At 37.3% G+C, this 11024-nt stretch overlaps 1 protein-coding gene across 2 annotated transcripts; it reads right to left on the reverse strand.

Moving 5' to 3' along the window:
• Positions 1-8572: 8572 nt before the first annotated feature.
• LOC121306027 (phospholipase A and acyltransferase 4-like) lies at positions 8573-10535 on the reverse strand. Of its 2 annotated transcripts, none has more exons than XM_041237751.1 (5): positions 10409-10535; positions 10163-10206; positions 9846-9954; positions 9357-9601; positions 8573-8846 (listed from the first exon to the last, which is right to left on the reverse strand). In XM_041237751.1, the coding sequence occupies exons 2-5, from the start codon at positions 10178-10180 to the stop codon at positions 8751-8753; spliced, it is 468 nt and encodes a 155-aa protein (XP_041093685.1). In that variant the 5' UTR covers positions 10181-10206; positions 10409-10535; the 3' UTR covers positions 8573-8750. The 2 variants fall into 2 exon arrangements, with proteins under 2 accessions (XP_041093685.1, XP_041093684.1); XM_041237750.1 differs by having other exon boundaries at positions 9357-9604.
• Between the last annotated feature and the right edge of the window lie 489 nt (positions 10536-11024).

Consider the following 11024-nt stretch of genomic DNA (forward strand, 5'->3'; position numbering starts at 1 on the left):
TCTGCCCAGTTCTGAATCTTGTCTAGATCATTTTGAATGACCTTTGCTGCTGCAACAGTGTTTGCCACTCCTCCTATTTTTGTGTCGTCTGCGAATTTAACAGTTTTGCTTACTATACCAGAATCTAAATCATTAATGTAGATTAGGAATAGCAGAGGACCTAATACTGATCCCTGTGGTACTCCACTGGTTACCACACTCCATTCTAAGGTTTCTCCTCTAATCAGTATTTTTTGTTTTCTACATGTTAACCACTCCCTAATCCATGTACATGTGTTTCCTTGAATCCCTACTGCATTCAGTTTGAGAATTAATCTTTTAAGCGGGACTTTGTCAAAAGCTTTCTGGAAATCTAAATAAACCATGTCATATGCTTTGCAATTATCCATTATCAATGTTGCATCCTCAAAAAAATCAAGCAAGTTAGTTAGACACGATCTCCCTTTCCTAAAACCATGTTGACTGTCTCCCAGGATACTGTTACCATACATATAGGTAATTTTCCATTTTGGATCTTATTATAGTTTCCATAAGTTTGCATATAATAGAAGTCAGGCTTATTGGTCTGTAGTTACCTGGTTCAGTTTTGTTTCCCTTTTTGTGGATCGGTATTACGTTTGCAATTTTCCAAGAGACTTGCATGATCTTGGTTAGCGGTTTGTAAATAACTTCTTTCATTTCTTTCAGTACTATTGGGAGAAAATAAAATAATAATAAATAAAAATAATAAAATAAAAACTGCAAGAAGCATTAACACAAATAATAATAATAATAATAATAATAATAATAATAAATAATAATAAATAATAATAATAATAATAATAATAATAATAATAATAATAATAATAATAAATAATAATAATATGTGAATCCATCAAAAAAATATTTTAAAGAAAGCAATGGATGAATTTATGAATTTCTCCACATGTGAAGGCACACATTTCCTTTATCCAGCCTCAGTTTCTGCCTCAGAATTACTGCCTGGTTATTATTTAGGTGTACTGGGCGAGGAGTTACAGAAAAGCAGTTGACTAAGAGGTGGAAACAGTGTCAGTTTGAGAGAAAGGTTTTTGTGGGTTTTTTTTGCATAAGATCAGTGATAAGATCAATATTGAGCAGCACATTTCCTGAGAGCACACAGTGTGTTCTCAATTTGATAAACATTGTGGTGAGCGAGTAACTAGACTGAAGCTCTGTCTGCACTGAACTCAGACCACACACCCCCTGCCTACAAAGCCCTCCACAAGTCATAGTGTCTGCCCCAGTCACACACACCCCTTTCACAGTGATAATAACCAGCACTTCTGCAAGACATACAGAGGAAAGATATCTACAATAAATGCCGTGTCCAGCTTTGTTTCATGGTGACATGGAAAACATTCAACACTTGCTTTACAAACAAACTCAGAACTGTGTCATTATATTTTGTTATGGTGATTTATTCTGCATGAACTTTGTCTTTGTCAATTTTACAAAGCTTTTGCAAATATTGCTCCCAATAGTATGTGCATTATGCAAATTATATATATATATATATATATATATATATATATATATATATATATATATATATATATATACACACACACACACACACACACACAGTCCCTTGCAAAAGTATTCAGACCCTTCTTATGGTGTCCTGTTTTGTGAAATTACAAAATGATGCATACACATTTTTTTAAACTTCATATTTTATTCAAAACTTGAATGCTCAAACTGAAGACTTCTAAGGGTAAAGTTACAATAAATGTCAGCAAAAACTAAAGAGAAAAAACTGAAATATGTTGATTGCATAAGTATTCAGACTCGTCATCTCAATATTTGGGAGACGCACCTTTGGCAGAAATTACAGCCGCAAGTCTTTTTGGGTAAGTCTCTACCAACTTTGCACACCGGCTTGGTGCAATTTGTGCCCATTCTTCTTGGCAGATTTGCTCAAGCTCTCTCAAGTTGCTTGGGGATCGCTTAAGGGCAGCAGTTTTCAAGTCTTTCCACACATTCTCAATAGGATTCAAGTCAGGACTTTGACTGGGCTACTCAAGGACATTCACTTTCTTATTCTTAAGCCACTCCAGTGTAGTTTTGGCCTTGTGCTTTGGATCATTGTCCTGCTGAGGTGAATTTTCACCCCTGTTTTAAGTCTTTAGCAGAATGAAACAAGTTTTCCTCTAGTATTTGCCTGTACTTTGTTCCATCCAATTTTTCTTCAATCCTAACAAGCTTTCCAGTCCGTTCTGAGGAGAAGCATCCCCATAGCATGATGCTGCCACCACCATGCTTGACTGTAGGATGGTGTTGACTGGGAGATGTGCTGTTAGGTCTGTGCATTTAACCAAAAAGTTCTAATTTGGTCTCGTCTGACCACAACACCTTTTGCCACATTTTTGTAGGATCACTCAGGTGTTTTGTTGCAAACTCCATACCCGCTTTGAGATGGCTTATTTTCAGTAATGGCTACCTTCTTGCAACCCTGCCATACAGGCTACTTTTGTGAAGTGTTCTGGATGTTGTTGACTGATGCATTTTCTCCCCGCCAGTGAACTCTGTAGCTCTTTCAAAGTTGTCGTTGGCCTCACAGTGGCATTCCCTCACCAGTTTCCTCCTTGCCTGTTCTAAGTAGTGTCTGGGTGATTCAATTCAAGGACTTCCATATTTTTGTGTACCCTTCTCCTGATCTGTGCTTTTCAATGACTTTATCCCTGACTTGCTTTGAAAGCTCCTTGGTCTTCATGGTTGAATTTGCTTGAAATTCACTACCTGACCAAGGAACCTCACAGAGACAGGTGTTTTTATTCTGAAATCATGAGAACCACTAATATTGCACACAGACAGAGGCCATTCAACTAATTGTGTGGCTCGCTAAGGGCATTTTGTGCACCTGAATTAATTTAGGTTTGCCACAGCAAAGGGGCTGAATACTTATGCAAGCATGACTTTTCCATTTTTCTTTCATATTAATGATTTATGTACTTCTTTCTTTTTGTTTTTGCTCTGAATGTGTGGAGTAGGTTGTGTATATAACACATATTAATTCTTGTGACAAAGTGGCCGCCCCTGTGTATATTATCTGTTATGTGTTGTGCGTGGTGTGTTTAAATGTTGGTGTATAGACATTGGTACACGGGATATAAACGGGTCTGTGTAACACGAGTGTTTAAAATGTATAAGTGTATTTAGGCACGAGGATTGCACAGCACTTCACATGCAAGTAAAATGTAGTAATATGTGAGCACGGGGAATTGCACTTTATTAATTCACGTGCTGGGATTCAAGTGAATAATTAATTGGTAATTGAATCCCAGCACAACAGTATATATAGATGCACGTTGTCACATACTGGCGGTTGGGTGTTCGGTGAGTGGAGAACGGGATTGGAGACGGAGGAAATAATAAGTATTATAATAATAACAACAACAACATCATCATAAAGTATCTGCTCACCTTATTTTTGTTTAGTGCGAGTCCGTTTTTGTTTGTCTTTTTATTTTGGCATAGCGTGCCGTGTCCTGTTGTTTTCTGTTTGTTTAAAACCCTTTTATTTACAATAAACCGCCGCAAGCAAGCGCCATCATCATTTCACATCATCTGTCTTTGCATATTTCATTCCTTCCTGGTTCTGACACCGCCCACTTCGGCCGTCTCTGTGACAATTCTACACATATTAATGAACTGTATACAGAGCCTTGCAAATGTATTCAGACCCTCTCACAGTTTTAACATTTTGTTACTTTAAAGCTTGCAGTCATGACACTCTGAAGTAGGAAAAAAATGTGTATGAATCATTTTGTAATTTCACAAAATGGGACACCATAGGAAGGGTCTGAATACTTTTGCAAGGCATGGTATATACAGTGCCTTGCAAAAGTATTCAGACCCCTGACCAATTCTCTCATATTACTGAATTACAAATGGTACATTGAAATTTCGTTCTGTTTGATTTTTTTTTTTTAAAACACTGAAACTCAGAATCAATTATTGTAAGGTGACATTGGTTTTATGTCGGGAAATATTTTTAAGAAAAATAAAAAACTGAAATATCTTGCTTGCATAAGTATTCAACCCCTGTGTTGTGGAAGCTCCCAGTTTGCACTGATGAAAGAAATTGCCCTAACGAGGACACGATTACCTTACCATTGGCCTCAACCTGTGAACCATTAAAGTTGCTGTCACATTTTCTGGATAAAAATCCCACTGTTGAAGGATCATTGGTAAGGCTGTGAATCTGAAGGAAAATGAAGACCAAAGAGCATTCTACAAAAGTTAGAGATAAAGTAATACAAATGCATAGATTAGGGAAAGGGTACAGTTGGATCAATAATCAGGAAGTGGAAGCTGCATCACACCACCCAGGCACTGCCAAGAAAAGGCCGTCCCTCAAAACTCAACGCTCAAACAAGAAGGAGACTTGTGAGAGAAGCCATAGAGAGGCCAACAATCACTTTGAAGGAGCTACAGAGTTCAGTGGCTGGGAGTGGAGTAATGGTGTACCAGTCAACCATATCAAGAGCTCTGCATAACACTGGCCTGTATGGGAGGGTGGCAAGAAAGAAACAGTTACTCAAAAAGTACCATCTGAAAGCATGTCTGGAGTTTGCCAGAAAGCATGACAGTGACCCAGCTGTGATGTGGGAAAAGGTTTTGTGGTCAGATGAGATCAAGATAGAGTTTTTTGGCCAAAACTCAAAGCGCTATGTGTGGCGCAAACCTAACACTGCCCTTGCCTCAAGACACACCATCCCTACAGTGAAGTTTGGTGGTGGCAGCATCATGCTGTGGGGATGCTTCTCATCAGCAAGGACTGGGCATCTTGTTACAATTGAAGGAAGAATGGATGGAGCAAAATACAAGAAAATACTGCAAGAGAATCTGCTTCAGTCTGCTAAAAAACTGAAGCTTGGGAGGAAATTCACCTTTCAGCAGGACAATGATCCCAAGCACAAGGCCAAAGCAACATTGGAGTGGCTCAAGAACAAAAAGGTGAATATCCTACAGTGGCCCAGTCAAAGTCCTGATCTCAATCCCATTGAGAATCTGTGGCACGATTAGAAAATTACGGTCCACAAGTGTCGTCCAACCAACCTGAACAACCTGGAGCAAATCTGCCAAGAAGAATGGGCCAAAATCACTCCGACACTGTGTGCAAAGCTGGTACATACTTACCCCAAAAGACTTAAAGCTGTTATTGCAGCAAAAGGTGGCTCTACCAAATATTAATGTGTGGGGGTTGAACACTTATGCAAGCAAGATATTTCAGTTATTTTATTTTTCTTAAAAATATTTCCCAACATAAAACCAATGTCACCTTACAATAATTGATTTTGAGTTTAAGTGTTTTAAAAAAAAAAAAATTCGCTTATCTTAGATTTAAATTTCAATGGTACCATTTATAAGTCATTAATAGGAGAGAATTTGGACAGGGGTCTGAAGACTTATGAAAACGTTTGCAACTGTGTACATAATATTATAGATATATATATATATATATATAGATATATATATATATATATATATTATAATATATATATCAATATAATTGGTTACCAAAATTTATAAAATCTGTATATATAATATATATTCTGTTTTTTATATACAATTTTAGGATGTACTGGATCCTCAACTATCAAGAAGGACTGATTTTGAAAACTACTTCCAACAAAGGGATCATTCCTTTTCTTCCAATTCAAACATAAAATCTTCCCACATTATAGCATTAACAGTGGCTTTTATAACACAACATCAGTTATCCGCTGTTGCTCTGAGAGATCTTTTGAAACTCCTAAGTATGGTATGCCCTGGCTGTCTACCAAGTTCAACATTTTGGTTTGAGTCGAATTTTTTTTAAGCTATCAGGTGTTGTGAAATGTATCATTATTGTAATCTGTGTTTCCACTTATTGGATTCTGAAATGGTACAGTGTCCAAGATGCTCAACAACATTTGACAAAGATGCTAGTTTCAAAAATGGCAAGTACTTTTTAACAATGCCACTAGCCCCTCAACTAAAAGACCTTTTTTGAGAACCATCAGCTTGTAGAATATTTGAACAGAAATCTTCCTCCCACTGATAAGATAAGATATATAACAGATGGTTCAATATATTATAATCCACAAACAAAAGCATTTGATGCTGTTAAAGGCTTCAACCCTGAGCACATGCATAGTGTTTTACTAGGAGTAAGACCATTTCTATATACAATGTGTGATTCTTGCAATCAATCATGAAAAACATTTTTATGTAGGGAACACATTTGATGACATAAATAGGCAGCTTTTATCAAGAACTCCACCAAGTGAGAATAAGAGGTTACCACGACCAGTTGAGTTTAGACACTTTTGGAAAGCAAATGAAAGACAAGCTTTTCTGTTTTATTCTCTCTTTGTGTTCAGAAACATTTGACCATTTTACCTTTTTACAAGCATTGGCTACTGCTTGTTTATGCAGTATATTTACTTTTAGGCTGTGAGATTTCCAATGAGGAAATATACAAAGCTGAATTTTCTTGCATGGATGTAGCTAATCTTTATGGATCGGAATACATGTCATATAAGGTTCATCTTTTCAGTGTTAAGCAATGGGGTCCTTTGAGGTGTAATTCTGCATTTATTGTTGAGGATGCCAATGGTAAACTCTTAAAGATGTTCCGTGGCACACAATGTGCACCACCTCAGATATTTAAGCATTTCTTTGCATACAAGAAGCTAAATGTTTTTGCAAAGATTTGTATGCCAGATGCCCCAGAAAGAGGAAATGATTTGTACTGTTGGTTGAGTGGTAATGATTGACTGTTGAAAAATGTAAATTATGTAGAGGAAAATTGTGTTGCACTTGGATGCCCTTCAGGTTGTATTTTAAGTGTGAGTGAAGTCCTAGCACTTGAAACTTTGCTGAACAGTGAAATAAAGAGAAGGGATTGTGAAAAGTATAACAGGTATGTTCTGAATGGGAAGTTATATACATCAGATTCATACTGTGCACAATTTAAACGCAATGACTCTTGTGTCAGTTTGGTTGATGGATCATTTGTAAGCTTAGACAAACCGATTGTGTTAAAGTTATATTGCACTTGTGAAGCTCAATGCATATGCACATATGTCATTTTTGTTAGTACAGAAACTGAAAGTAAGCAAATCCAAAATGCAACTTTACCATACATATGCTGAAGACAATTTGCTTTCATTTACTGTACAGGTTACTAAATGTTGTGAAGTTTTTGCAATAAGAGTCAATATGGTTATGAGTAAACGCTTTCTCTTAGACAATGACAATCTGAACATAATACAACTGCCAAAATGTGAACTTGAATAATTAAACATTTAGTTTTGGGGTGCGTACAACATGTTGAACTTGTATGCATTTTAACATTTTATTATGATTTATGTTGTAATCGTGTTAAATAATAAACAGGATCATCAGTGTATATCAAGGACTTGCCCTAGACGCTGTATTGTTTGGTACCATTTCTGTTTTTTCAGTTTCAGCATTTCAATTCATTTTTTTTTTAATTGCCAAGATTATTAAGATTTATCAAGTTGAGTTGCTGTACAAAAACAAAAAACTTTAAGTCAGATCCCACAAAAAGAAAACATGTATGTATATATGAACACAAGACTTGGCCCAGAGATTTTTGGGTAAACAACTTCTGCTGCTGAAATACTCCACAGTTCTGTAGACAGACACCTATTATAGGAGAGCAGCTAATAAAATGATTGCACAACAAATAAGCATGACTGCATTTCTCCAGTTAATGAAAAATAAAATAGCAAAACCAAAAAATAAATAAAATAGATGAAGTATGCCCAAAAAGTGTGACTTATTTCTCATTTTGCATTAATTACAGTACCCTGAATGATGAAATGGCGGCACGATGGCGTAGTGGGTTTATTGTGCATCGTTTTGTTGGTTGATTTTCTGTGATTAAGTTATTGTTTACAGACAGGTGCTCAATTGAGACTTGCTGCCTGCTAGGCTTGGTTGAGGGGGAAGGGCAGCAAGTGATTGGCTGTGCTGGTCCCCAATCAGCAGGTGGGCGGGTCTTGACCGAGTGTCCGTCGGTTTAAACACATCCAGTGGAGATCACTCTGGGCGACTGCAATGTCATGCTCCAGAGGGGAAGTGCATATACTCAGGAAGCAGGATCGACAGCTACGCAACCCTGAGACTGCAAGCGCTGCTTGTGAAGGCAATGCCCTGCCAAGGCCGTGTGAAGCAGCAGGAATCGTCGTATGAACACCGGCTCATCAGTAGGTTTGTTTAGGGGATAGTGATCCCATGTGATGTACAGCGAGGGTTGCGCAGTGTAGCCGGTTCCTGGAGCGGGACGCCTCGGTTATAAGGCTAGCGCTCGCCCTGTGTGGCACCTTATATTTTTAGTTTTTGTACAGCTTGTTTTGTGAATAAATCCGGCACGCCTGTGCTGGCGTTTTCAACTCCACCTTCGTTACCCACACACGGGAGACGAGCACCCTGTCACACGGACATACACATACAATTTACAACAGAAGAGTATTTAACAAACTGACCCGCATGGGGGCTCTACTGTTAAATGACTACAGTGAAAGGAATTTTGCTGCAACTTCAATTTTTATTAATTTCATTTTTACAACAAGAGATTCATTTTGCTCACCATAATTAAAGTAGTAAGAATATTTTAAGCATTTTCTATTGTACTTTGTAGAGGGAAATTGTGCCTTTTATCAGAAAGGCAAGGAACACCAAAAGATGAAGAAATTCATCAGGTGAATAAGCTGTTACTTGTTGAACTTCTCTGTTCCAAAACCAGAAGGGTCCATTTCTGTACTGAAAATTGTCAGGTTTTTGCCCACGGATTTGGCTGCACTTTCCCCCTACCGAAAGAAAAAAGAAAAGGATGAATCCAAACTGCATTTAAAATGAAATCCAAACTGCAGTTAAAATGACTACAGCACCTGCCATGTGTTTGTGTGCTAGCTTTGTTTCTTACTATTTTGAACATCTAAAGGCCTGGAAGTTTCCAATTGCAAATCCAAGTGAATCTAAATTGAGATCAGATTGACGGTCATGACATACATGTTATGGAAATATAGTCAGTAAAAAAAGATCATGTTTCAAGTTAAGGCATAAATTATACATTATATCCCTGCAGAGTGGTTTAGTAAATAGACAGAGCTATTCATGTCCCATAACAAGGCATTCATGTGTTACAGTACTGAAAAAACAAAGGGATTTTGTATTTCCAGAAACCTTATAAAATGTAGAACCTTCATTGGGTAAATACGGGTATATGGGGGCATAATTAGTTTCAGGAGTTATAATACATTATTCTGCTTATTGATCATGACAGTTAATACATTATCTAAAAATAAATGCATAATTACCTCAGGAGATATTTCCTTGCCGTAACGTATTTTTGTAGCAAAGTGTTGACAGTTCTTTTCAAAGGGATCATACTTTATTTTGGTACCAATCATTTTGTCCATGTCTGCTTTCATCTGCTCAGGACTTCTTGGTTCATTATGTTTGTCCAGTTCTCTGTACACAGAGTATTCACTTTTTCCAGCCACCTTGTTAAGTTCTTCCTTCACCAATTTAGAAGTAATGGCCAAAGGCTTGCTGTTGGACTCTGCTATAGAATAATTGTAATGTTGGGATATGGGCATTGAAAATGAGAAATAAAAAATCAATAGACACTGGGAGAAAGCATCTAGGATATTCAAGTTCTAATGATTCCCAACAAGTTTAAAACATGCAAGTCTAACAAATATATCAATTATGCCATAAAAGAAACGAGAAATCAATATAAAACACAGCATACTGCTATTTAGATCAGATAGCTGAAGACAAACAAACCAAAACACAGATTATACCTCCTGAAACGCTGACAACGTAATTTTTTCCGTCTTCTTGCCCGTAATAAACCCCCCAGTGATGATACAGTCCACGGCTAAAGGAGATTATGTCTCCCACATTAAATTTCTGGGGGAAATAAACAGCCGCGGTTATGAGAAAAGACAAGACTCTCTGAATACAAAGTGTGGATAATGCATTGTGTGGCCATGAAGAGCTAAGCAAGATCATCTAAAAGTTGAGGACAAAGATGTTGATATATTGATGTTGATATATTGATGTTGATATATTTGAACACAATTCCTGCGTTTCAAGAAAGCACAGTACCAGTACTTACCGGGTCTTCCTTAGACATGTTGGCAGCATCTCTCTGTAGATTAACTGAATAGAAACAAGAGTAGAAATTCAAGGTTTTGGTTTTAGTTTTTACGACAGGATTTGTTCAAACAAAATAGGAAGTGCAACTCTCCACCTAAATGTCTCTCCAGAAGCAATCTAGGGGGCGATTCACACTAGCTGTCAAAGCCAGTTCAGTTTCTTTCTAATGCAGTTAATGAAATTATAATCATCATAATAAACTCACCCCAGTGTAATTCCTTCTTTCCTGAAGCACCGATATGTTTGTAACATAACGTCAGGACTTTTATATATGCCCTGCTTTTGGGGAAGTTATTGCCCCTTGGGAACTTATTTGCATACAGTCTGACTGCAGAAATACAAAGGAAACCAAAGGAGATTGACAAATGTTTAAGATCGGTTTCGTTACACAACAATGTAGGTTTTGCTCAAGTTCATGCTGAAACTGACAAAGAGAAAATAAAACGTGTCCAGCAGGTTTCAATGCTTCTATAAATCACCCAGAGAGCTGGGAAAATTGTTCAACTGATCCAATTAAGACAATAACTAGCGTTGCTAGCAAGTATAAAGGCTTCCAAAGAAAACATGGTTCAATCCTCACAAATAATTTGCCAATACAGCTCACTACGTTTCCTATAATTAGGAAGTTAATGGGCTACTTAAGTTGTATCGTGTACAGAGCACAATCTCACGCTGAAGCGCACTGATCTGTGTTGGATAGAGCCGACTCAATTCTGGCAAATCTTGGAATCGTGGGTTAGCAGCCAATTGAAATGTGGTTCCGATACAAACAGTATTATAACTGATCTGTAGTCTGGCTGAAGACAGAAACGCAGTACTGT

The sequence above is a fragment of the Polyodon spathula genome, chromosome 45 (genome assembly GCF_017654505.1).
Source record: "Polyodon spathula isolate WHYD16114869_AA chromosome 45, ASM1765450v1, whole genome shotgun sequence".
In the NCBI taxonomy this organism is placed as follows: Eukaryota; Metazoa; Chordata; class Actinopteri; order Acipenseriformes; family Polyodontidae; genus Polyodon; species Polyodon spathula.

Coding starts and splice junctions, on each gene's coding strand:
- LOC121306027 (XM_041237750.1), bottom strand. Junction 9,605..9,845: donor CGTTGTCAGCGTTTCAGGAG/GTATAATCTGTG, acceptor ATTATTCTATAG/CAGAGTCCAACAGCAAGCCT. Junction 8,847..9,356: donor GCAAGGAAATATCTCCTGAG/GTAATTATGCAT, acceptor TTCTTTCGGTAG/GGGGAAAGTGCAGCCAAATC.